This window comes from Peromyscus maniculatus, chromosome 3, assembly GCF_049852395.1.
Source record: "Peromyscus maniculatus bairdii isolate BWxNUB_F1_BW_parent chromosome 3, HU_Pman_BW_mat_3.1, whole genome shotgun sequence".
Taxonomy (NCBI): Eukaryota; Metazoa; Chordata; class Mammalia; order Rodentia; family Cricetidae; genus Peromyscus; species Peromyscus maniculatus.
In genome coordinates this window covers 136,051,403-136,079,113 of record NC_134854.1, presented here as the reverse complement: position 1 = coordinate 136,079,113, position 27,711 = coordinate 136,051,403, and the positions used below count along the sequence as shown (strand labels likewise).

The following is a 27,711-nucleotide window of genomic DNA, read 5'->3' as shown; positions in this document are numbered from 1 at the left end:
AAGGGGGAGAGTCACTGCCACCTCTGTGACAGCTGTCTTTGAGGTGGGCCAGTAGGATAACTGGAGGGGATACAGCTAAGAGCCATGTCCTGATCGCCTGTGTCTGGATACAGCGTGGGTTCCACGCTGTGGTTGTACCTCCGAGTCCAACCTCTAGCCCACATCTGCCGACTGTGCCCAGTGCTCTCCAGATGGTTGGCTGAGGCGTGTACCCACAGTACCGCAGACAGGCAGCCAATTCCAGTTGTCACAGCATGCCCCACCTCCAGCTCGCAATCCCAAATCCAGGCTCTGAATAGATCTGAAGATCATGGGGCCTGGGGGAGGGGGGCAGGGGAGTGAGCTGGGGAGCCAATTACAGGCCATGATGGATGTCTTTGTAGGTTCTGTGCTGAAGAGAAAGAGTGGGGCTGTCTTACAAGTTCACAAAGGGAACAGGCCTGGGGCTTCTCGAGAGAAGCACTCTGCTGCTCCTGTCTTTCCGGAGGCAGCCAAAGATGGGGCATTTTCCAAGAGGCAGAGTAGAAAACCCAGCCCTGTTGGGGTTCCATTCCTACTCTGTCTGCTGCTAGTTACCCGCTGCAGCCGTGGGAATCTTTCCCCACACAAAGCCAGAGGAACGGGCAGGTGTCTCTGCCCTGACTCCCCCAGGCCTGTGATCTAGAACAATGGCTGCCCTGAGCCTTGACGTCTTCCTCTGGAATATGAAGCCAGTGCTCCCTGTGCAGAGCTTAATGCAGACTTGGGCATGCAGTAGGCACTCAATAAGTGGAAATATGATTTTTCTAATTAGATAGCTGTTACTACCTCAAGTAAAGAATGCAGTCTGGTTTATGGGTGGCAACTAGGTTTGGAGAAATGTGTCCCCCAAGTCCTATGCCCATAGCTGGACACTACTAGACATCATCCATGGGCCATTGGTGCTGAAGCTGCTTTGGAGAGCTCATGATAGGCTGGTGGTCACATATTAGTACCTTGATGTTTCCCAGTGTCTACTGGGTATCTCTGGTCTTCCCTCCTGGGCCAGAAGGAGGAGCTGAGGAAGGCTGATTCTTCTCATTTTGCCTGTCCTCACTGATACCTTGCACTTCCGCTGAGCCCGAAGTCTGATTCAATTGGGAAGCATCTATTCTGACCCTAGGCTTGAAAACAGCCATGTGGGGCGCTAAGAAGGTTGAGGATTCTGCTTGGGGATACTGCATCCCACCCCCATGTTCCTACCAGTCAATTTCTGGCACAATGGACCATGTTCACCTGCCATCCAGCTGGTACCTGGCCTGCCAGGAGGCAGAGATGCCCGAGTGACTTTTGCCTTTAAATGGGGGACCAGGATGTTGCTTTGAATGTCAGTGGACCCTAGTTCTAAGCAGGAGCTGATGGAAGCTGTGACCCTCTCCCCCAGGCAAAGAGCTGATGTTGAAAACAGATGTGGCTCCCTGCTCCCGGGTCTCCGGCAGGTGTGAACCCCAGATTAACAACCCCACGGCCACTAGTCAGGTTCTCTGCACTCCAGGGCATGGGGCCGTTCTTGCACAAGCTCTGGCACTGACAGAACCATTTCTAAACAGCCCTCTGCTCTGCACGGCTGTGAGGGAAGTGAGCGTGAACCTGAGGAGAGGGACTCGGTCTCCTTTCTCTGTGCACCCAGCACCCAGCCTGGTGCCTGCCACCAAAGAAGGGTAAACAGCTGCCCAATGACACCCTGAGACGTGTCCATTGCATCCCCACCCCACAGGGAGCCCTCTCAACAACTGAGTATCCACCTGACAGATACCTGAGAGTGAGTACAGGGATAGCTAATGGCTCCCAGGAGTGATGAGGCAGAAGGACAGGGAGGACCTGGAAGGCTTCCTGGAGGAGATGTTTGGGTTTGGCTACGGAGGCAAGAGACAGAAACATGTGTAACATGGCACAGAATGCTGCTTCTTGCAAAAGTCCAGACACAGCACGGGGTGAGAAGTTAAACGCTAGGTGTAAATGAGAGACTGTATTCCCCCGTCTGTTGCCCAGCCAGCCCTATGCCTCTGGGCCTTTGCTTCTCTGGACTTGAGATCTCTAGGAAGAAAGAGCTCCGAGGAGAGAACTCCACTGTACTAACCAATCCTGCTGCATTGGTTTCTAGAAAGTTCTTCTAGGGTGGCAGGAGAGATGGAAATATGGGGAGAGACTAAGGGGCAGATGGCTGCAAATCTCTAGATGTGGAGGGTCTGGGATCAAATCCCAGATCTGCCATTCTCCAGCTGTGGGACTCTGGGCACGTTATTCAACCCCTCTGCCTATTTTCTTGTTTCCATGGTGGAGCTAATGATAGCAGTGACCTTCTAGGCTTGTAGTGAGGATAATGTCAAGTAGCTCAGAAGACACTAGACAGTCCAGTCACACTGAATGACACAAACCAATACCTGGTGTCTAGGTACCCAGCAGTGATGGCTTTTGTTGTTCTTGGCATTGTGGAAGAAGTAGTCGCATTCTCCCTACAGGGTGATGTATGATTCTTTGGATCCATACCTAGTACTCTGTGGCGCCCCCATACGTGTGTTCCTGAGGGCAATGAGCCCATTCTGCAGACATGCAGAGGCCACCGCCACCACTCAGATGGGTGCAATATCACACCCAGGGCACCCCCTGGTGGGCCAGGCATAAGTATGAGTGGCTGGACTCCCTAGCACTCTCTCCCTGCTGTCTCAGGTTCAGCATCTGTCCTGCTGTGTTGGAACTTGTGATTTAAAGGCGTGCTTAGCACCCCCAGCCCCAGTCCCTAATTCAGAAGCCACGTGGTCTGGAGACTCACACTGACCATTTGGACACCACCCCCACCCCCACCGCCATTCATCTCCTGTGGATCCCAGAGAGCTGATGCAGGAAACTACTCTGGCCCTGCATACAGCAGTCTCCACTCATCCAGCTAAATGTAGGCAGAAAGCTCTCTGAGTGATAGGTGGGGTCTGAGACCTCCAGTAGTCTGACTCTGCCTACAGCACCACTTTCTGCCCCAAAGGGCATGGGCTCAGCTCCTGTGGCCAGCAGTACTGGGCTGTACAGCCAGAGTTCTGATTTTAGAGACATGCCATGAGGCCAGTGCACCCTCCATCCCTCCATACTCAGTTCCTTTCTGTGTCCACACAGAAATGCCCTCCCATGTTCGCCTGCTGATCCTTCTCATTCCACACTCGTCCAGCCTGGGATGGTAGTGTTTCTATCCTGTGTAGCTTTCTCTTCAAGGGACACTCAGAGAATTCAGTGACGCTCCTGATGCCTGATCTGTGGCTAGGAGTGACAGCAGCACCTGGTGACCATTTGATTCCATGAGCCATTGAGGCAGCCAAGGGCATGCTGGTCACCTTTGCTATCACCATACTGAATGCTTTTAAGACAGCACACATGACTCTGGCCATGTGAAGGAGTTGAGGGAGCAGATAAGACCCCAGAGAAGAATATATACCTCTAAGGAGGTAGGCAGTGGAAGGGACCAATGTTGGAGGCCCAGGCCTGCACTGTTTCCTAGGGTATCTCCGGACCTGGTACGGTGCACAGAGGCTTAAGCAGTATCCACAAAGAAGAGAAGGGGTGAGGGAGAGGCAAGCATGCCCTGGCACCCCTCCCTGCAAGGGATGGAGCTGGGGTGTGGAGAAAGGACATGGAATACTTTGTATCACTTGTAAGACAGGTAGCTCTGATTCTTCATGCCCAGCGTGGCCCTGAGCTACCTGAGGCTCTGTGGCCCTCACCCTTCCCTCCCTGGCCCCACAGGAAGGGTGCCTAGGATAGGTCCCTGTTGGATGTTTAACACTGAGTGTCTCTTGGTGGGGAGAATGAGGGAGACAAAGGGACCGGGCCAGCACTGTGAACTCGACACCATGCTGCTGTTGTAAAGGGGAGCCTGTGCTTAATTTTAGATGACTCCCAAGCCAGCCTACACCATGGGGCAAGGGACAAAGGATGAGGAGCAATTCATGGGAGACGGAGTGTGCCTTGTGCATGGGAACTGGGATGGAAAATGGCTCTTGTGTTTTAGAGCCAGAACATCAGTGGATCTGCCAGAAGGGGTGAGGCAGTGAGTGGAGCCTCTGTCTTTCTGTTCTCATGGGCTGTGTCTCCCTGTGGGACACTGGGCCCCTGCAGGGTCAGCCGGGGAAACCAAGGCAGCCAGAGATGTAGCAGCATCCCAGGCAAGGTGAGACAGGGTATTCTGGGATGCAGATTCCACATAGGGACACCTCCACAGACTGGTGACAGGTGACAAGGCCTCCCTGCTCCCTGGAGGTCTTTCTAGAAGGATTGCTAAGAAAATGTAGGGCTCTTAACCCTGTATGGTATGAGGCTCAGAAGAGAAATTTAGCCACCTTGTCATCAGGACAAGAGGAAAAGACTAGGGGTAGAGGTCAGTCCCCATCTCAGGCCTCCTGCTAAGGGGGCTTGAGACCTTTGTGGATTTGGTTTTCTTCTGTGAAATACTGTTTGTGTCCCCTTCCCTCTGCCTCTGGGAGACAGCAACTCAAAACGTTTTTAGGGCTTTTGTTTGAAAATCAGCTTTTGGGGCTGCGAGTATGACTCAGTTGGTAGAGTGTTCGCCTGACGAGCACGAGGCCTGAGTTGTGTCCCCAGACCCAAATAGACCAGGTGTGGTGGTGCACACCTATATAATCCTGCACTCTGTAGGTGGAGACAGGAGAATCAGAAGTTCAAAGTCATCCTTGGCTGCATAGGAAGTTCAAGGCCAGCCTGGGCTACATGAGACAATGTCTCAGTGAAAAAGCAATAGAATCTCCTTGTATGATTAATTGGTTACTATTGACGGGCAGTCATCTCACATGTCATGTAGGCTTCTGCCGTAGAAGGGATTTCCTGTCTGCACACAGACACGTCAGCCCCAGGCATGGCCGGCTCCAGGGCTTCCAGTGCCATCTGGATAGCTGTCCATGCCTCTGTTCTGCTTGACTTCTGCTGTCCTCATGTTGGCTTTACTTCAGAGGCAGGCACTGGGGACCCCAGAAGACTCAGGCCAAGGTCCTCCCATTACCAGTCTCCCCAGAAGCAAAAGGCATCACTTTCATTGTAACTACACCCTTTTATATCCCAGAAGAGATTCTCGCTGGGCCACCTGTAGTAGTCACATGACCACTCTCAAACGGACCAAATCTGTCTCTCCAAGACCAATAGAGGCCAGAGAGGGACTAGAGACAGAACCACAGCTGCAGGGAGAGGAGACACAGACACTTTACTCCTGAGAAGTGCTCAGCCTGCATAGGAAGAAGATATGGAGGCAGCTAAGGGACGTGGAATGTCCCAGAACACCAGCTACACCTCAACTCAGCCCCTTTTTAATCACACCTGGAGAACCAGGGAAACATCGAAGTAGCCAGCGTGTTCCAGCCTGTGACAAGTGTCACAGCAGTGAGGAGGTGGCAGGAGTCCTGTGTCCAGCTGTGGGTCACTGGTGCAGTAATCTACTTCTCCGGGCCTCAGTTTCCTCATCAGGAATATGGAATGAGACTGTGTAGCTTTCATGGCCTTGTCATAGGAAGTAAAGAAATCTGTACAATGTGATTTGAGCCAGACACAAGGTGGCTGTGACCTCAGCGTTAGGCTGCTGTTATTCTTCTCTGGCGATGACCATGTGACTTAAGGGGGGACATGTTGGGCTTGAATTAGTGGTGAGGGACCAGCACCCAATCCTGGCAGATCAGTGAGCTTGCACAACACACAGGAGTCTGTGGGTTAAAAAAAAAATGCCTGCTGTTTGCTTTTGAGTGCAGACACACCCTCCCTGAAACACCCCCGAGAAAGTCCTTTCAAATCAAGTTGATCAGGAGCAGCTCTCCAGAGTGGCACCCACGGCATCTGAGTCATCGATAGGATAAAGCCAGGAGCCCATCAGCGCATGCTGAGGATTGTCCTGGGTACACTGTTGTACAGAAGGGCCAGGGGAGAGCGGGGGGCAGGTGACCAGAAGGCTCTGGGGTGATCTCAGCAGGATGGGTGGCCCTGACAGTCACTCAGCAATGCTCTGCACAGCCAGGCTTGCAGCACAGTCAGAGAGGGAACATTTTCAGGAGGGGCTTTGCTCTAGGCAGACTCAGAGGGGAAATGCTAAAGCTGAAAGCTGCAGGGCAGCTGTCACTGACTGGACAGATGTGTCCAGGTCACATGCTTTCAGCTCAGGCGCCAAGCAGCCTCAACAGAAAATGGAAGTGTGGAGAGGAAGGGTCACCTTATCCTCATAACAAAGCCATCATCGTTTTACAGAACAGATGTGCTGAACAGTAAGCACCAAACAGTAAGCACCTACTATGTGCTCAAAAAAAGAGGATGAATGAGAAGAACATTGGCTTTGAGTCTTATTGTATGTTGTATATTTACGATGTGCAGGTTTGGACCACACCTCCTCTTCTGTAAAGAGATCTGAGATAGCTTCCAAATGTTCCCTAGGGCACAGAACAATGATTGCATCACATGACAGCACCTGGGATTCTGAGGACCAGACAGCCTTCATGGACACCCACTTCTGGTCCAAGGTCAGGGTAATTGAGCCAGAAACTAGAGTAGGAGTTTGTAGCCAGTCTGTAAGCCACAGGCAGCCAGGACTTCAGTCCAGCCAGTGGGGAGGATGCAGGGGAGGCAGAATCCCTCCCAGACATCCTTCCCCCAACCTTCTAAAGATCCCAAAGGGAGCCACAAGTGGGCTGTAAGCTATGCTTGCCCCATCACTCTAGGAGTTCTCTTCCCAGCAGGGAACTGACCACAGCTGTAACACCATGGACTAGTTAGAGCACCTGCAAGGTGCCAACAAGCTACATGGATCTGTGTCCCACTGTCTTCCCGTCAGCCTTGGGAACCAGGAACTGTTTCCCTCCCAGCTGACAGAGGAGGAAACCGAGGCTTGGAGTCTCTCCATTAACATGCATCTCTGATGCTCCCAGGCTTCTGAATGTGACAGACAGGAATGTTTGCAATGAGAGGGACTGTGCTGGAGGTCAGAAGCACCGATGCTACCTAGGGAGGGTCAGAATCGGGAGAGGCTCCCTCTGAGCTAGGCTCAAAGGACAGGAGGCATTGACTGCCCAACCATAGGAAGGAAGTATCTCAGTGGAGAACAGCAAGAACCCGCGGTAAGGACCAGGGTGAGTGTGAAACACGAAAAGTCCCTAGAGAAGCCCTCAAGAGCAGGGGTCTCCACCCGTGGGTTGTAGATGGCTTTGTAAAGTCTGAGTTTAATTGATGTGGTGGTGAATCTCAATTGTCAACTTGATAAGATCCAGAAGCACCAAGGAGACAGACTTCTGGGCATGCCCATGGGAGGTTATCTTGCTTAATATATGTTTATATATATATAATTTAATATAATAAATATATAATATATGCAATAAACAAGATATATATTAATTAATTAAGACATATATTTATTAAGGAAGACCTGCCCACTGTGGGTGGCACCATTCCCTGGGCTGGGATCCTGGACTGTATAAAAAGGAGAAAGCGAGCTGAGCACAGACTTTCGTTACTCTCTGCTTCTTGACTGGTTACAATGTAACCAGTTTTTCCCACTGTAACTCCCATTCTCCTCCATGATGGCCTGCATCCTCCTCAAACCACAAGCCAACAAACCCTTCCTCCCCTAAGTTGCTTTTGTCTGGATATTTTGTTGCAGCAAGGAAATAGCAGCTAATGCAGTTGGTTTGTTTGTACTGTGTTCAGACCATCACCTGGGGGGGACGTCTTAGGTCTGCCCTGCCTGTGTGAGTATGAAGAGGATCGCAAGCTCCCTGAGGGTGGAGTCCTCCGCAAGCCCATCTGCAGGGGCTGGAGGAGCCAAAGAAATGAGAATTCAGGGAAGTGGTTCTCATACCAGGTTCTCTAGTGCTCCAGGGCTCCCCGGAAGTACCCAGAAAACAGGAGGATAGCAAGTGGCTTGGATTCCAGGCTTCCCATTCCACCCAAGCCCCTGCATCCTTATCTGCTTTGTGTAGTGATATCTCTTGAGTGACATCTTATACAATGTATTTCTAATCGTTCTAGAGGCTAAAAGTCAGGGTCAGGGCCCCACATCTGGAGAGGCTCAGTGTTCTGGGGACGATGGCAGAAGGGATGAGAGCTGGGAAAAGGGACAGAGAGAGGAGGAAAGGGCCCAGCCCATCCTTTTCTCGGAACTCTCCGCTGCACTGACTAGCCCATACCCATGGTTACTATCCCTGTCTGCTGCAGCTAGCCAGAACCACCACAATTCTGTTGCTCTATTCATGATGGCGGAACTCAGGGGACTTTTCAAAGGTCACTGCCATGTGGGATGATGGGTTTCTAACGTGGCACGCATTAAGAATTCAAACCAGAGCATGGCCCTGCCCTAGCTGGTAGTGAGCCAGCACATGTGTGTCCCCTGGCAAGAGTTCCTTGGTTCCTGAAAGTCCAAGGACCTGAGCCCTAATTTTCAATGACTCCCTCCCCCTGGGTCTCAGTTTCCCCATCTGTTAAATGGACTAAGGGACAAGAAATATTGCTTAGCATTTGGGCCAGTTCTAATATTAATGGTATTTCAGCTCTAAGACCAGCCTGGGTCCCATGGGGCCAGGTGTGGCTCAGGACAGCCGAAACTGTCTCCTTCTCCAGGCACCTGTCACCTGAGAAGCCTAAGGAGAGCAGATGAGTTACCCACACAGGCCCCTCACCTCTCAGTGGTTACCTAACTCCACTTAATGCGGTCCTGGCCCCTGCCATGGTTTCAGACAGTTATTTATAGCCCATGGAAATGAGCACCCCAGGCCTGTGGCTCTCTGGTACCCAGATGACATTTGCCTCTGTCTCAAAAAGAGTCCCCTACAAATCCCTGTGGTCTACCCAGGTAGTCCCAAAAGGTTTGATGGGCAGAAAACCTGTCCCTTCCGTGATACAGCTTTGGACACTCCCCATAGGGTTAAGAGGCAAGAGCTGGCATTTCTGGCTGGAGGATCCAGGAGGACTGCATGGAAGAGGCAGTATCTGAACAGTTGCCGTGGAGGTGCTCCAGCACAGACAGAGTCACAGCAATGAGGAAGAAAGGAATACAGAGTGGGTCTGCCTGGGGCTTGGGGCAGGAAAGAGAAGTTGCCATCATTCTGACTGAGCGAGCGAGCGAGCGAGGTGTTCCGTGCAGCCTGGGAGCCTGACAGAGCTCACAGTCTCATTGAATCCTCACAGTAACCCTGCTCAATGAAGTGAAAGCATCCCATTTTTATAAAGAGGGAAACTGAGGCACAAGGAAGTTAAATCACCTACCTAGGGTCACACAGATAATGTACAGAGATGAATGGAGATTCAAGATAGGCTGGAAACTCCAGGGCCAAGGCTGAAAGCCAGAAGAGGGCCAAGATGGCTCAGCGGTAAAGGCTCTTGCTGCCAAGCCTGACGGCCTGAGTTCAATCCCTGGGACCCAAATGGTAGAAGAGAGAACTGATGCCCACAAGGTGTCCTCTGATCTCTATACATATGCTGTGGCACACATGTATTCATACACACACATATGTACACACACACACAAAGTAAAATACACTTTAAATGTTTTAGTAAGAATAGGAAGAGATATTGATGTTGAAACAAAATTAGCTTGGGCTGAAAAGAGGCTGAGGGAATCCCGAGCTCACTGGGCATCTGGCAGACATCCAAATGAGAGCCAGGGTAGCCCCAGGGTCTCAGCTCTTCCCTGCGTGATGTCAGGAGCAGGGGAGGACAGGTGACTCTGAAATGCCAACATAAGGCCTGCAGTGAAAGTCCCTTTCTGCTTCTCCACAAAGCTATTTGGAACATTCTGGAAAACAGTTGTCATGGAGAACATAAAACAACAAAGATGAGCCTTGCAAAACAGCATTTTAAAAGAGGGGAGAGGCTAAGGGCTGGGGAGATAGCTCAGTTGGTAACGTGCTTTTTTGGATCCCCGGCACACCCGTACAGAGCTGTCTGTGAGCAGGATGATTGTTGTCACCGAAACACCAGAGAGGTGGGGACAGGAGGGTCCCTGGGGCTGGCTGGCTAGTCCAGCTGACTCGGTGAAAGACCCGGCTTCAGATATAAGGCAGCCCGTGATACAGGAAGGCTCACATCAACCTCTGGCTTACGAATACACACGGGGGGGGGGGGGGCGCGTTGCCTTGTGCATCCCAACTCCATGCAAATAGGTGCAAGAGGAAAAAGCTGAAAGAAGCATCTAGAAGGTGCCTGGTGTTGGGATAACAGGAATGCTCTTTCTTCTCTTGGCCATGTCATTCCAAGAGCATTGTCAGCTATGGTTGCAGGTTGTGAGCCACAGAAGGAACCTAAGGGCTTTAAATGACAGGGGTGGAGTGGCTGTCGGCTCCTGGAACAGACGCAAACTGGGAACCCAGGCTGAATATTCCACAAGGTTTAAAACTGAGATGTGTACCGTTCGGCAGCAGGTCTGACAGAACAAGTGTCTTTTGGAGAGTTCGGAGGTTGGGGGAGGAGTTTAGGAGCAGTCGGGTCCTCAAATCACGGAGGATTCTGAGCAGAGCTGTTGGGGGGAAGTGTGTATCACTCAGCTCTGCACAGCAGGCGACTCTTGTGCAGTGTGGGTCACTTCCTATGGTATAAATACTACCACTGCTTTACTGTAGGGACAGTAGTGAACAAGGAGTTGGAAAGAGTGGGTGGGCAGCACTGTGCCCTCACCACTCAGACTCCTGCAGGAGAGAGACCTAGGGAGGCATGCTCAAAGAAGTAGGAAATGATGACTTTGGGGTATCCATGTCTTTTAAGTATTTAAAGTATTTTTTGAATGGATGTTCCCCCTGCATGGATGCTTGTGCACCATGTATGTGCAGTGCCCATGGAGGCCAGAAGAGGGCGCCAGATTCCCTGGGACTGGAATTGCAGACAGTTCTAAGTCACCCTGTAGGAGCTGGGAATCAAACCCAGGCCCTCTGGAAGGGCAGCCAGCGCTCTTGACCACTGAACCATCTCCAGTGTCTCAGTCGCCTTTCAAAAGGCAGTTTATACAGTTATGAGTTTATATTTCAGAATTCCAACAACAGCTTAACAAGCAGGTATGAGCCACCCCAGCCAGTAAAGGGCATCTTTGTTCACATGCTCACCCTCAGGCCAGGAAGCTGTTGTATCTTGACTGACAGCTCTCAAAACTCTTCCCTGTGGGGGAGTCCTTGTGTCCTGAAGGAAAGAGAACCTCATCCAAGCCAAACCTAGCATGTGTTTTGTTTGCTTCCTCATCCTTTCTTTAAGATGTATTTTTCCAGTTGTATTTTTTCTTTCCTTCTGTTTTTGCCTTTCGACTTTACTTCCATTTCCTTCTCTCCCTTCCCCTCCTCCTCCTCTCCCTTCTTCCTCTCTCCCATCCCCTTCCTGCCCCTTTCTCTCTCTCTCTCTCTCTCTCTCTCTCTCTCTCTCTCTCTCTCTCTCTCTCTTTTCTTTCTAACTCACAATTGCACAAACTCCCAGGGAATTTTAAAGGATCCAAGACTAAGACGGGCAAGAGGAAGGACCAGTTGGAGAGGGACAGGTCTCTCTGAGTAGCCATGCTAGACCCATCCCAGCCCTGATCTTCTCCAGAGGCAGAAACGACCGAGCTAAGCATCCCCCTCAACACCTGCCCCTGTCTGGATGTCTTCTCCTGGAGACCCCCTAGAGAACAGACACCCAAAGGTGACAAGCATCCTGTAGCAGACCCCATGAGGACAGGTGAGGCGAAGGGACACTGGAGGCCCTTCAGTGGCTGGAGACTGGAATAGTTGTTCTCCAGACTTTCTTCTCTCTCAGCACACAGGCAGGTGGCCATGCTGGGCCCGGTTCATCATGACATATCAAGAGCCCACTGATACACCAGAGTAAGGAGTCCACCTGCAAACATCTGCTGCCTCTTACTTGAGACCATGTTGGTAGACAGAAGGCAGCCACCCCTGAAGAGGAAGGGAACCTGTAGGGAGAAGGCACTGCCCATCCTCCAGGAACAACTGAGTAGACACTGGCCTCTTACCAGCAGCTCATACCTGTAGGGGGAGAAACCATCCCTCACCCACTTTTGGTAGATGAGGAAACTGAGGCCCAGAGAGATTGGCTAACTTGCCCAAGTCACATGGTCGTGGGAAGAAAACCTAGGCCCGGATAAGTGAGAACCCATGGTCTTGATCCTCTGTTGTGGGAGATGAGGGGCATCCACAGGACTCTGCCAAACTTGGAGGTGTGAGGATCTGGCTCAGCAACCTGAGACCTTTCCCTTTCTCCTAAACACGCTGGTGCTCAGGGCCAGATGTGAGCGGGTGGGCAGGGCTGACAGACTTGTGGTCTGCCAATGAGACTGGGGTGCCACTTATCCTATGCCACACCCAGTGCTGGGTGCCTAAAAGAGCTGTCTGTGGATGCTGATGGTGCACACGGCTGTTTTCAGGACCCTGGGTCTACTTCTTGGGTATGCCCATCACTCTATGAGCCCAGTAATCCTGTGGCCTTTGAACAGAGGCTCTGGAGAATAAGCTCTTTAACCTTCTATTGTAGAGAAAAGAAGTGGATTCTCTGGGAGTAACCGCCCAGGGCCAGTGGGTAATCTTGGGCTTTTCTTTGGGTGCCCAGCCCTTGCTGGTCCCCTGGTTTTTCCTCACCACCCTTTTTGCTGGGAGCACCTGAAGAGTGTACAGTAGCCAAAAAGAGGCCTCTTGATGCTGGATCTGAGAGGTATCCAGTATTGTGACCTGTGTGCTGGATGTGGCCTGGGGTGGAGAAAGAAATGTCCCTGCAAAGGTACGCTGCTGAGCACCAAGCACGGTTTTGATGTCCCCAAACTTCCTCTTAGGTTATTAAGGCCTGAGGGTCTGTCTTCCTTCCCCTAGAGAGGGGCAGCTTGAGCATCTCTTGAACAGAGACACAGCCCTGGGTGTGGGGACTCACACCTCTTGAAGGCAAGGGTGAGTTCATTCCCTCTGAAACTCAACACCTAGAAAGCGAGTGTGTGTGTGTGTGTGTGTGTGTGTGTGTGTGTGTGTGTGTGTGTGTGTGTGTGTGTGTTGCCTGCGTGCGCGCCCTGGGAACACCCACAGCCCAGTCCCACTTCCACCGTCTCCACCCCACAGCCTCCTTGCTCACATCCACAAGGGGTCTCCCTATCCCTGATGAGGAAAGTTCTGTCTCTTCGATCCCACTGACCCTCAAGTCCTAGGAGAGATCCCCAAGCCCGGGGCCCTCTGAGCTGGCAGAGATGCACCCCAGCTGCCCCTTGTTAGCCTTGGGCCACAGAGGGAGGCTGAGTGAGATCTGGGCTTGGCTTTGGTAGGAGGCAGAAGGCTTCCTCTTAAAGCAGGGAGGTGAGAACTTTAATTACCCAGGCAGAGGACTGAGCAAGGGAGTGGGTATGGATGCTGCCGGGCCAGGCTGCAAACCTGTCTCTCTCATGTTCCTACGCTGGGTCTGGTGGCTGTTTGACCCTGAACTTGGAGCTTCTCTATTGTCCCACACCCACCCAGGCTTGTCCAAAGCACGCTAACGAGCACCATGACAGCAGCCAGGCTTCTGGTCACTAATGAAGAACATACAGCTGTTTGGGGGCTGATAGAGGCCTCCGCTGGGTGGAGCTAGACAGCGTGGGGAAGGGAGGACCTTTACTCCGGCAGCTGCTTTCTGTATCATCAGCATCTCACTGATAAGGTACTGTGTGCCAGGTCACAAGTGGCAGAAGTCAGGGACCTGAGCCTGCTGGCTCCAACTCTGTTCACTCAGCTCTCCAGTTCATAGGGCTCTTCAAGGCCGCTGGGAAATCATGCCACCTCAGTCCTGAACTTTCCGCCTTGTCCCTGAACTTGCCAGCCATGGTGGCCCTCTGTTAACATGCTTTCCAGTCATGAAAGGTCTAATAACGCGATGAGTGTCTGAAAAAGAATCGCCTCTAGTAGACGCTGGACCCATCAGCATGGGGTGTAAGGGCATTGGCCTGGCTCCTTTGTGGAAAGAAACAAACACAAGATGCAACCAAGGGAGCTGAAGCCCATGGACATCTATTAAGCGCCAGGTGTTCAGAAGCTGACCCTGGTGCCGTAGGCGGTGGCCCTGGTATGCATGTCTACTCTTTGGTTTTTTGAGACAGGGTTTCTCTGTGTAGCTTTGCACCTTTCCTGGAACTCACTTGGTAGCCCAGGCTGGCCTCGAACTCACAGAGATCTACCTGCCTCTGCCTCCCGAGTGCTGGGATTAGAGGTGTGCGCCACCACCGCCCGGCTAGTCCCCCAAAACTTTTAAAGCTCATCCACGTGTTTCTTAAGAACCTATTGTGTGCTAATCACAACTCCAGGCCCAGAGATGTAAACAGTAATTAACAAAATCATCCATGTTTCTGTGTTCACGGGACTTGCATGTGAGCATGGATGACAGGGAAAGGCCACGGAACAGAGCGGTGCGGGAGCTTGCCCAGGGTTCTAGAGGTTCTAGAGGCTCTAGAGGCAGTGAGCGAGAAGCTGCACCGGGAAAGAGCAGAGCAGGATGTCTGAGCCCTGGGAAAGGAAGGCAGTAGGAGCTTGAGGATGGACAGGAGAGGGCGGGCAAAGGCTGAGAGGTAGGCTCCAGGGGATGTGACCAGAGGGCAGTGGACAGGGAGGGAGTGGAGGCTGTGGAGGTCCTCTAAAACGTGGGACAGTTCAGGGAGTGGGGCAGCTGCATACTCTTGCTTAATTTGGGCCCAAAGCCTACAAAGTGGGTGCTAAGCCCTCGGTCACACGGGGAAGGAAGAGCTGGGGCATAAGGACAGTGGCTTACCCAGTGAGGCTGCCACAGGGCCACTATTTTATCAGAGACCTGAGCTAAGCTGCTCACACCGCCCACCCACTGTTGTCTGCCCCGCCTGAGGATGTCCCCGGGTGTAGGCCTCCAGCATCGTGCTCTAAACCTGAGTGTCTGGGTGCTCTCTCCTGTCACCTTTGTCTTCGTGGATGGGCCTCGGGCTGAACAGAACCTGGCAGAGTGTGATTTGAGGATTCGTTCAGAACATCACATCTCCCATACAATTGCAAGTAGCTACATTCTTGGTTGCTAGGCAGCCAGGTGCAACCCAGAGCAGGGGGTTGGAGATGGGGGATGACTCACCCTAGGCACCCGCCCTTCTCTGCCTATGTGCCTCAAGATACAACCCCTCCCAGACAGGCAGGGGAAACTCTGGGGGCAAAATGGATGCAAGTCAAAAAGTCAAACAGTTCAAAACAAACAGAACAGCTTCTGCCCCAGAGGAAACCTGAGCCAAGGGTCTCCTTCAAAAACAATAGGGAAAGTTTTCGTGGCCATCATGATGGCCCATGTCTTTGGTCGGGCACCCAGAGCCATTCCCAGCAGGTTCATATATGTGATGGGTGCATCTTCGCCTCGTAATAGCCCTGTGGGAGTGGTACTGTTCAAATCCCACTTCATAGATGTGAAAAACAAGGCACCATGGTGGTTAATATGCCCAGCCTGTACACAACAGGGCCAGGCATTGTAGCCCTATGCCCAGCATCAGGACCCATGGACACAAGGCAAGTCTGAGGAATGGGCTGAGGACCAGTGAAGAGAAATAAAGACCCCTAGGGGTTCTCCTCAAAACTGGAACTAGATTAATTGATTCACATCTTATTAGCAAAGAGCTGAGGTTGGTGGAAAGGGTCCAGGGGCTAGCAGACCTTATATGGACGGTAACAGGTACCATGAAATAAAGAGAAGAAAGCTGAAAAATGGTGGAGGTGGGTGTCAAGGGGAGGAAACAGACCCAGGCTTGGAAGAGTAGAGAGAAGGTAAGAAGAAATCAAGAACAACTCACCACCAACTCACCATTTGAGATTTAGCGCCTCTAAGCAGTTGGGTGTGACGTGTCTCTGTGCCCCTTGGAGCCAGGACACACCTAACACTCTGGATTCGGCAGCTATGAAAGGTGTACTTGAATATGTGAGCAAAGAAGAACGGAAAGGGGGGGGAGGGGATGGAAGGAAGGAAGGAGTGGGGAAGAGGAAGTGCCGTAGTCCCTTGGGGGCAGCAAGCCCAGACAGTGAATCAGAAGTGGGGCAGGAGGAAGGATCCTCACTGAGGGGCCTTTGCAGAGATAGACAAGAGAGAAAGGTTTAGAGTCTGAATTTGAGTGTGACCTCAAGAGCAAAGGAAGGTCGAATCCACAAACACCAAGGAGGCTGATCTACATGGTCAACCAGAGGAGAAACAGATGTGCAAGGAACAGTGAGTTTGGTTGGCAGACATGTTCGAAACCACAACAAAAGGCACTCCTTTCATGCACTACGTGATTCTGTCTTAGGTACTGAAAAGAAAATGAAAACAGACAGATTGAAAGACATTTCCAGTCCTTCCTTTCTTAACCCCCAGCAGTGACAGACATCACTAATCAATCCCAGTGTCAAGCCCCATCACAGCTCAACACTAATGGCAGGCCAGTATCAGGGAGACTGCTTCTCCTACCCTGGGATCTAGATCCTGCCAATCTCTTGTAAGAGCCTGTAATCTAGGCCTCCTTGCAGCTGGAACCCCAAGCCCTGTCTCTCAACCCAGCAGGACAGACTCTGTCCCTTATCTGCCAAAAGAGGCCACCTCACATCCAACAGGAATGTCACCAAGATGTAACCAGAGGCCTGTGGGCCATTCAGGGCCCTGGTGTTCTAAATGTAGAAGCATCTGTTCTGGTGCTTCAAGAAAGCCAAGCAGTGGACCTTAATGCAGGCAGAGGGACCTATTGCCACATCACACCAGCTACTAAACTACACGAAAAGACTGTGGCCGGTTCCGGTAGAGGCCTTGAGTTTTGGCATTTGTGAGGAGGCAGACTTGGTGGTGATGGGCCCAGCTCCGCCCTGATGCTGTTTCCCCTCAGCCACTGTGGCTGCTGGATTTGCATAGCCCAGGGCTTCACAGAGCCCCTGTGCTGCGCCTCACCCCAGCCCCACAAGGAAGGGAAGCTATTGGATTTCTGCCACACTGGACTGCAGACCCAGGCACCCAAAGTGAAGAGGGCAGTCCTGGGCTGTGGTGAGGGCAACAGGGAGACCTTTGAGGGTCCGTTGGGGAAATGCAATTGACATTTTGGTTGCTAACAGAATCCCCATGATGCCCGAAGAAGCATCATCAGGAATGGCATGCCTTATAAATGCTGACCCATGCCCAAGAGATTCCAACAGCCAGCAATGCAGAGTATTGAGACCATGGAGAACCTGACAGCTAGCTACCTGAGCCTATACAGCTCCCTCTCTGTGGAGTGGTACTACTGTTTACCAAATGCCACTCTATGTGGAGCACTGGGTGCCCCACACTACCTCACACAGCCCTATCCTGGCTCTCTGGAACCTGCAGAACCTCCTCACTTTATGTCCTGAGAGGCCCCGAGAGGGTGAATGACTGTCCCTCACACCACACAGCTGGAAAGCAGAAAGGCCAGTCATTGGATGCTGTGACGTGCCACTCAAAGGCCTGAGGACAACAAAAGGATGTTGCGTTCTACCTGTGCCTGAGCCAACTGCTTCCATAAGACTTCGCCCGTCACGTAGTCACAGCAGTGCCTCGCCAGGCCCCCAAGTGAGTGCAGAAAACCAAGGGAGATGGTCCCCGGTGCTTCTGCTCACGGGCGTGTGACCCCTTACAACAAAACACACAGTCACAACTAGGTGAGTGGGCGAGTGAAGAGGGGTCACAGGGGAGACATTACCCCGCAAGGACATTCTGCACACTCTTTGTTAGTGCCCCAGTCTCAGCTGTACACACAAGAAAACCAATATCCACACTACTGAAACTTGTTGGAAGTTCATACAACTAGAAGTTGGCAGAGCTCAGGTTCTAACTGAGGCCCCTCCGGAGCCTGTAGCAGTGATGAAAAGGGGCATGCAAGGTTCAAAGCCAAAAAGTTGCCTCTTAAAGCAGCTGCATTGGAGATCTGGGGTGTGGCTCAGTTGGCAGAGTATTTGCCTGGAGTACACAAAGCCCTGAGTGCAATCCCCAGTACCAGATAAACAGGGTGTGGGGGTGCATGCTTGTACCCCCAGTACTTCAGAGGTGGAGGCAGGAAGATCAGAAGTTGAAGGACATCCTCAGCTATTTATCAAGTTCAAGGCTAGCCTGGGATACATGAGACCCTGTCTCAAGAAAAACAAAACGAAACAACCAAGGTGTTGGTGTGCTGCTTTGAGCAGTTCAGGCTGCCCATCCAGGCACATCAGTGATTTGCCTTAGTGACTCATCTATCTCTCTTATTTTTGAAGTAGAGTCTTGCTATCTAGTTCATCCTGTCCTTGAACTCACTATGCAGCCCAGGCTGGCTCAAAACTCACTTGGCAATTCTCCTGCTTTGGCCTGCCGAGTGCTGGAATTTGCAGGTGTGAGTCACCATGCCCATCCACTTTCCCCCTTCTTCCGGGCCTCGGTTTCTTCACTCAGAATGTGGAATAATCCCCATTCGTTTGCAGCCTCCTTCATGAAGTTTTATCCATCCAGAAAGGTCTAAACTAGTGTTCATGGGTAAGGGGCATGATCCCGGAGACTAGAGCCTGGACTTTAAATCCAGGCCAAACTAGGTGAAACCCAAAGGAGGGTGTCTTTACAAATCCATGCCTCAGTTTCTCCATCCGTAAAGCAGTTCACAAAATGAGGTCACAGGGAAGCCATGAACAGTAAATGGTGCAGTGCCCACACAGAGTGAACAGTGGCCACACTGTGACCATTGTCCCAGTATTCGGTTCTCTCCTCTACCTGCCTGGCCCACAGTCTCCCTGTGATACTGTGGACCTGGGAGGCCCCTCAGGAGAACTAGGGACAGACCCAGCTTCTACACCACCCTCCACAAGGACTCACTCTCAGCTGGCTGAGCTGAGTTGCCTTCACATCTGGCTCCCTACATCTCCCACTCATTCCCCTAAGGCCCCCAGAATTCTTCAACTGTGAGAGAGCACCCATTTCTACAGCATGCCTCCCAGCCTAGTCCTCAAGCGGCCATTTGTAAGAACAAAAAGGACCCGGTGTCTTGAAGTTTTCCCGAGAGTAACATCAGGATGGAGAGGTCACAGGCATCCAGGTTAAGGCTCAGGCTGCCGATGCGCATGTTCTCACCAAGCCTGCCCCTGGCCTCCATGACCCTGAGGGTGTGCCTGGAGGCTTTCCTGCCCCAACTGTCAGCAAGAATGCCACTGAGACTGAGCTTGGGCAGAGGGGGGATGACCAGAGGAGACCCTGGGTGCCCCCCCAGACTTCAGTCCCTTGCACAAACACCCCTGTCTTAGAGAAGATGTCACTGTTAGGTCAAGCATTGCCCCAAACCTCCGCTCTTCCTAGGCATGTGTGTCTAGGAAAGGCCATGTGCTTACTGAGCATCACTGTAGTTCAGAACAACATATGCCACACTGTCTCTGCCCTCATGGAGCTGACACTTAGCAAGAAAGCCAAGTATAAGAAAAAAAACTTTTTTTTTTTTTTTGGTTTTTTGAGATGCGGTTTCTCTGTGTGGTCCTTGCTGTACCAGAATTCACTCTGTAGATCAGGCTAGCCTCGAGCTCACAGAGATCTGCCTGCCTCTTCTTCTGAGTGCTGGGATTAAAGGCATGCGCCACCACTGCCAAGCTGAAACTTGTGTCATTAATGATGTAGATGGATGGGATTCTTGGGGACTAGAAGAGCATTAGAAATGGAGTCCACCCTCACCAAAAGAGGCTTGGCAGAGGAAACAGCATGTGCAAAGGCCCTGAAGCAAGAAGGGACTGTGTTGATGCTTCAAGAAGGAGGCTGGTGTCCCTGGAGTATAATGGAGGACAAGGGGCAGAGGCAGCAGAGGATGATGGCAGGGACCAGGGCTTGGGGCTTGGGAAGGATTGTGACTTTTAGCTTCATGTGACGTTAGCCACTAGAGTGTAGTAGATAAGGATTTAACACGAACACAATGCACTTTACACTCCGAAAACGCAGACTGAGGGCGAGAGCAGAGAGACCAGTTAGTGAACCACCCAGGGCAGCATTGATGGTGACCTGACTGACTGTGGGAATCAGGCAGGAAAAGTCTGGCCAGAGATGAGTTCTTCGGATGGTTTTGCTAGGTATGTGAACAGGGTTAAGAGACGGAGGGGGCCTGGCATACCCTGGCATAATGGTGGCCCACACTTCTAATCCCAGCACCCAGCAGGCAGATCTCTGAGAGTTCAGGGTCCGCCTGGTCTACATAGTGAAACCCCACCCCCTATACAAACCCCTAAAAAAATAAAAAAAAGAGGTGGGAACGGACCTGAAGGATCACTGTAGACAAATACGGGGGGGGGGGGGGGGGGGGAGATGGCGGGCCTGTCTGTGGAGCAGCTTCTGTGTGTCTGTCTGGCTTGTCAGGCCTTGTTTTCATCTCTGTGACCAGGCTGTGAGCTCAGAACCATCTTGCCCGTGACATGGAAAAGCTGAAATAATCCAGTCAGGGACACACAGTTCACAGATGGAGGCGAAGGTACTAACCCAGAAATATTTATCTCCAGGTCCATTTCCTCTAAAAGTTCTATAGGGGGAAAAAAAACTTCATTTTTTTCAGTGTTGATTTAAAAAAGAAATTAAAGTTTGAATTATTCAGATAAAACATGATCTCCTGATTAAAATTCACATATTTCAGTCAGAGCCGACTACCACAACCAGTCCGCTGCCTCTTCCAAGAGTGAGTGCCACCTTTGTGAGCTTGGGTCCGACCCTTGCACACCTCTCCCCACATGCTTGCATGTGTGCACGCGTCCATAGAAATGGAGCATCCTGTTTTCCACAATCGGAGTCGAACGGCACATACTGTTCCAATGATGCTCTCGCTCACCAGTTCTCCTCCTAGGCTAGTGAACATAAACCGAGCTCGTTTGTTCAGAACTGCCGCGTAGTATATTGTGGGCTACATGAGCTACAGTTTATTTAGCCCACTCAGTTTCCAAAGACAGAAACTCATTTTTCTATAAATGTAGCTTTTAAAGAGCTTGTGGGGATTTTTTTTCCCCCTCGAAATATAAGGCTTTTATTTATGCTAATGGAAGAACCCACATCACACCAACAGCGCAAATATTTAGCAACACCCAGCCTGGTGACTGTGTTTTCCAAATCCCATTCAGGTGCCTTTGAGCCAGTGCTTGTCCACAGCCAAGGCTCTGTGAGGACCGTGAGGCTGTCTCCAGCAAGCAGGAGAGAGGCAGAGCTCTTGCCTTGGACACTGGGTCTTGTCGAAGGCAGCTAGCGGGCCTGGGAAGAGCAGTCACGGAGCCTCTGTGGTCTGGGCTTGAGCTGTGTGTCAGTGCTGTGGAAGGCAGGCTGCCATGCTGCTGATTCTGTGTGGTTAGCATCAGAGCTCAAGGGGAGGAAAGGGCATCCTGTCCAGGTTCTGGACACCCTTGGTGTACCTAAAGCATACCACATTCACCCTCTCTTCTCCCCGACACGTAGAGCTGGGTTGTCCCTGGGCCCTATTTTTAGGGAATGGAGGCTCAGAGAGAGGCCCCCACCTGCCTGCTGTCCAATGAGCAGGGCGCCCCCTCCTGGGACAGTGGGGAAGCGCTGCTTGCGATGCTCTTGTGTGGAAGCACTTCCTGTGGAGGAAGGGTCATATGGGCCGTGAATGCGGCTTTGGGGCCTCTGTTTTTCTATGGGGCAGGGACAAGACACCAAGAAGCAGGCCGAATGAAGTGTCATCTATGAGGTTGACAGAGTCCCTGGTAGTAGTTTCCTGGGAGCTGCCCATTGGGCTAACCTCTGACAAGGGACAGAGCTCACAGACTCCCCCACAGCCACACCACAGGGCTGTCAATGCCCACCCTGAGCCAGATGGTGGTGGTGCACACACCTTTAATCCCAGCACTCGGGAGGCAGAGGCAGGCAGATCTCTGTGAGTTCGAGGCCAGCCTGGTCTACAGAGCAAGATCCAGGGCAGCCACCAAAACTACACAGAGAAACCCTGTCTCGGAAAGAAAAAAAAATGCCCACCCTGCCCACCAGGCCAGTTGTTGGTTGTTTTCGCTGAATCACCTCCAAGGTATAACAGGGCCCTGGCGCAACCACACCATTGAGCACCTGTGCAGGCACCCACAGTCCCCTGCTCATGCTGGGCCCCACAGCTGTCATCCGAAGCCTCTAGTTTGAACCACTGTTGTTCTATTGAATGTAAGTCACGGGGCCCTGAACCTACCTGCATGCTTTCAGTTCCCCATTCACCTGGGGGCTGGAGGCCTAGGCTGCTGTGGACCCGTCACCGGGTGCAGGCACGGTGGGCTCTACGCAGAAGCTTCCCCAGCCTGCCCCTGATCACAACAAGCTGGAGAGAGCCGGGTGGCTGCTGGGCTTGTCTCCCTGGCCTTTGCCATAGCAGGACCCTATGGCCTCAGTGTCCAGGTCTGTACAGCATGGCCCAGGAGCTTGACTGTGTACAAAGCTCTGTCGGCGCTGTGGTTCGGGGATCCTCAAGCACAGTGATCCCGGGGCCACCACCCCTCCCCCACCCAGAGAGTGTAAAAATCTACTCGGGGGTCATACGGCAAGGAAAGATAGGTCCCAGCCAAGTCCCCTGACCCAGGTTGAGGGGTGCTGATACGCTGGTGGGGTTCTGACACCTGAGATAGGTGCACTCAGACTGAAGTATCCAGGGCTGGGGTATGGCTCCATGGTAAATCATTTTTCACAATACATACAAGGTGCTGGGTCCCATCTCTAGTATGGCAAGAAAAAAAAAACTGCCTAACATTCCAGGCACAGGACAGCAGAAAGGGTGGTGGCTGTGGAGACATGGCAGTCAGTGGCAGCGGTGAGTGTGTGGTTGTTTGTGGTTGTAGTGGCCGTGGTAATGTGGCAGTGTATAGCCCCCAGCCGCTACTCACGTGGCTTTGGACAGCTCACATTGGCAACTAGGGGCTGAATTCAGCCCACGGGGATATGAATTTGGCCCCGAAACATCTCCAATGGGGAGATCTTGTGTTAGATTTCAGCCTTCTGATTTATGAAAGCTTGGAAGATTTCTCCACTGGATCCCACATCCCCCTCAAAGGACAGTATGCTCCTTAGTCTCCCCCGCTCCTGATCGCCTCCCTCCTGCCACCTTCACCCACTGGCCCTCAGTTGTGGTCCTCCCTCCGCTGACACAGGGCCCAGGTTCTTAGGGTCTGGCCTATGGGTCCCAGCATCACAGAACCTCACAGCTCTGGCCTGACCCGCCCCCCGGAACTGACTCCCACATTGTCCACCGTTTGTCCTGTAGATGGATGTCAGATCACTAGAAACCCAGAGGGATCCAGGACTCAATCGGGCCCTGGCTTAGCCCTCACCGTACGTGCCCGGTTTCTTTACTTGCATGCCAAGCTGCGGAGAAGGCACGCATGCGGAAAACAGACCCCCAGCACAGCTGCTCGGGAGCCTCAGGACCCTCGGGGAACCCCGTCTTAGGGAAGACCCTCGGTATCTAGATGGGAAAACGGGCTCAGAAAAGGGACTGGACCGCCAGAGGCCCGGCAAATCCCAGCCAGAGCCCCGTCCATCCTCGCAGGTCCCCCACTCTCGATAGCACCCACTCCTAGAAGAAAGCCTGAAGCTCATCCATACTTGGTGTGCATGAGTAAGGAGTGCACCTCCCTCCAGGAGTCCAGAAAACTAGAGATTTGGGTTAAAAGAGCAAAGCCCAGGGCCTCTGAGATGCCAGGCCGCAAGGACGCCGCATGGCCTCTGAAGCCCCCAGGCCACAGTAGGCTGGGTTTGTTTTCTCAGTGTGTGGACATCCCAAGTGGGAAGCCCAGCACAGGACAGTGCTTCCAGATGCTAAACACAGGCTCACAGGACCTCCCGGAAGTCCCCGTCCTCCATCAAGTAAATGGCCCAGCTGACCGTGACTCCTCCTTCTTACTTTATAGATAAGAGCTGGGCCGCCCAGGGCTTCCTTCACCTCCTGGAGAGGCTCTGCAGGACCCTGGGTAGCAAGCAAGCCATGCTCCCTCCCTCTGGGTCTTGATGGTGGTCTTATGACCTTTCTCCCTGCTTCCCCTGAAGCCCAGGCCTGGATTGCAGGCCCCTGAGTGCTTACAGCCGTGAGTCACAAACCTATTGCCTGCACGCCACTCTCTCCAGGTTCCTTAGAGGCTCAAAAACTATGGGCTGAAAGGATGAATGAGTGGACACTCCCACAGAGGACTAAGGCATAACCCAAAAGCCAGGTTATATTACCTTCTAAGAGCCAGCAAGCTGGTCCTGTGGGTAAAGGCTCTTGCTACCAAGCCTGGTAACTAGTTCCGTCTCCCAGAAAATAAAATAGCTGAATCCTCAGTTCCCCTCCCAGCATGCCTTGGGCTTCTGCCTTCCCAGGAGAGTACTAAAGGGCTGAGTTTTTTTGAAAGGTGCACCCCTCCCTGAATCCACCCACCCTAGCCGCCCTGTTAAAACAAGTGAGTCTGGAGGGGCCTGGCCGTTCACGCATGGGTCTCACTACATTCAGACGTGTGAGCTGCAGCCTTGAGTGAGAAGCATCTGAGGCCTCCTGTGCCAGCCTGAGGAACAGCCCCGAGACCAACCTTTGCCCGAGAGCACAAAGCTGGGTGAGGGAGGATCCCATGTACCCATAACCCATAGCGGCCAGGACTGAGCCAGCAATAACAAGGCTGCCTCTTGCCCCTCTGAGACAGTGGGTGTGTTGTGTAGGAGCAAGGAGGCTGCCCTTGGCACAGAAAGAACACAAGCCAGATCCTGGCAAGGTGACTCCAGCGGCCAAGGTGTGTGCCAGGCAAGCCTGACGACCAGAGTCTCAGAATTCACGTAAAGAAGGAAGAAAAGCACTCGCTCCACAGTTTTCCTCTGGTCTCTGAACACATGCTGTGACACACATGTGCCCCCATATATCACACACATCCACACACAAGAATAGTAGTAAGTTAATAAGAAGCACAGGCCAGAACAGGACACTGCTGTGGCCCACGTATCTGCCACACACCTTATCCCCCTACTAGTGCTCATCACCCCAATCTCTGCACACTCACTGAGGGGCTCCCTAGTCCTCCGTCATCTATGTCTTTGCGCAGATAAATCCAGACACACTGAAGAAGGCTATGTGGAGGGCTCAGCATGGGCATGTGGGGACAGAGGGAGTCAGAGGCCAGCCAGGGATGGCCCCAGGTGGTCTGGGATGGAGGCGGAGAGTGAAGGAGGAGACCTCAGCTGTAGCCTAGACGTCAGATGAGAAGCAGTGCAGCAGGATGGAACATGTGACTTCAATCTGGAAATAATGAGAAACTTCCAGTGCTGCAAGGTCAGAGGTCAAGTTCATGATGCTACAGAATTATCTAGACACAGAGAGCGGGTGGGCTGTCAGTGGACCCCACTGCACCAACAGGTGCATGTCAAGGCTGTCTTTGCTGCCCTGGTCTGGGAGCCACAGCCAGAACCACCTGAGTGCCTGCTGCCCTCAAGACGGATCTCACAGTAACGCATATGTGCATCCACGGGAGGTTGGCTGCCGGCTGGTGCTGCGCCGTCCCGTTCCCAGCTCTGCCCCAGGATCTGCTGCAGGGCTGCACACGGCACAGGTGCACAAGAAACTCTTGCTGACTCAAGCAACACACAAGCCTGTGAGTTGGGTGCCCTCCCTGACACCATCGCCACCACAGCAGAAGGGGAAACTGAGGGCCAGGCTGGATTCGAAGCCCAGAGGAGGCTCGTTATGGAAAATGACACCCCAAGCTCTGTCGTGTTTAAGAAGTGGGAACTCAGACCAGGGAAGAAGCAGGCTGCATGGTTGCCCCCGGGCTCACTGGAGCAGGCTGTCCCACACCGGGTGGCCTTGAACCAGGAGCGGCTTCTCTCACATCTCTGAAGCCCCAAGTCCAAAGCCAGAATGTTAGCCAGACTCTGCCCTAGACCCATCAGGAGAGGCCACTGCCAACTTCTTTTGGAAGCTGGTGGCTCTGTGGCGTCCTTGGTTGTAGCCATGTCCCTCCAGTCTCTGTCCATCTTGCACAGCGGTCTTACTTCCGGGGTCAGTGTCACCCATACGGACACAGAGAGACACCCGGGTAATCTAAGATGCTCTGGCCTCAGGCACATCTCCAGAGAGTGTTTTCCAAGGCAGGTCACTGACCCAGGTCCTGGGAGTTAGGCCTGGATATTCAGATTCCTCAGCTTACAACGGTCTGGCTAAGAATTGTTCAGCCTTATGATTGGATGACAGCATCCCCATCCAGCCATTGTGGTGGTCACCTTCCATCCATACTCAACAAATCATAGAAGATGTTCAACACCTTAGTATGAAGGAGGCTTTGTGTGGTATGACTCTGCTGAGCTGTAGTGGATTGGGCTGAGCTGGGCTATGATGTCCAGAGTCAGGTGTGTGAGACATTCTCTGGCATGTATGTTCATGGGGATGAATACTACCATGGGTCTGGAAGCATCCGTGTTTCTAGGTTCCTCCATTCACTTAGCAGCACCCCCCACCCCCACCCTGGACATGAATCGCTTAGGACACTGGGCTCCTAGGCCAAATGCCTGGAAGGTTCCGGCCATGTTTGCCCGCTCCCTCCTTACCTCCCAAAGACAGGTATGCCTCTCCTGACCCCTGCCCAACTCACCTGCCCTCTGTCCACAGGTTTGCCAGGCACTGCTCCAGACCTGGAAAAGAGGAAACAGATTTTTGGGCAAAACTTCATACCTCCAAAGAAGCCAAAAACCTTCCTGCAGCTGGTATGGGAAGCACTGCAGGATGTGACGCTCATCATCCTGGAGATCGCAGCCATCATCTCCCTGGGTCTGTCCTTCTACCACCCGCCCGGAGAGAGCAATGAAGGTAGGGTGCCCTGGGCACTCCTGAAACACGGGCAGGTGGGAACGTTCATGTATGTGCAGTGTCCACAGCTGCACAGAGTGGGGGAGCTTGCTGGGACTCAGGCCACAGAGACCAGTACGTGCCCACGGCCCCAGTCAGCCCACCCGTGGGTGTGAGGCTAGACCAACAGTGGTAATAGCTAAGGTGGACATTTATTAGGCACCTCCAATATGTCCAGCTCTGGGCTTGTGCCCCCTTTAAAGATGCGGAAACTGGGGTCTGGAGAAGGAAGTTGAAGTTTGGTTTTATAGAGACATGTCTCTTGTTCTGGAGACTCCCCAAGCCCATCAGCAAGGCGGTGCATCGGGTGAGGGGCTTGAGCTGCACTACAGCATGGCGGAGGCCGTTGCATGGGAAGGCCAGGCATGCATGCTGCCTCAGCTATGTCCTTGCCCCGGGATGGGCGCACCCTATGACTTCATCTAATCCGTGTTACTTCACCAAGGCCCCGTCCCCAAAGACCGCCTAAATGGGGGCCTGGAAATTAAATGTCCAGCATGGGACCACAGTGCCCACCCAGGAGAGAGGCCTCAGGTTGACTGTGGAGCGTGTTACAGCATGCTGCCAGGCTCCTTCCAAGGCCATTTCTTTCTGTCCCCAGATCTCTCTTTCTGCCATATGGGTTCTGGGGATTGAATTCAGGTCATCAGGCTTGGCAGCCAGCACTCCACCTACTGCGCCATCTAACTGGCCCTGACCTTTTTTTTTTTCTTCAAGTGATTTCTTCCCATAGAGGACAGAAGGGAAGGCAAATGAAAAGTCAGGCAGAAAACGGTGGAAGCCAATAAACCAGTTATTGCTACTGTGACTCCGATTTAAGTTTGACTTGAGCTTCCTAGCAGCCAGGGCAGAAAGGGAAGGTGGATGATTTTCATAGGCCAAGTTATCAACAAGAAAGAAGGTGAGATGTCCTGACAGTGGATCCTGGG

The 27,711-nt window shown here is 52.5% G+C and overlaps 1 protein-coding gene across 16 annotated transcripts in view; it reads left to right on the top strand.

Moving 5' to 3' along the window:
• Atp2b2 (ATPase plasma membrane Ca2+ transporting 2) overlaps nucleotides 1-27,711 on the top strand; it is a 327,223-nt gene that overhangs the window by 216,472 nt on the left and 83,040 nt on the right. For all 16 annotated transcript variants that reach the window (XM_076567620.1, XM_076567626.1, XM_076567627.1 and 13 more), the window contains one exon: nucleotides 26,546-26,743. In XM_076567620.1, coding sequence (XP_076423735.1) covers nucleotides 26,546-26,743 — 198 coding nt within the window. The remainder of the gene's footprint in view (nucleotides 1-26,545; nucleotides 26,744-27,711) is intronic.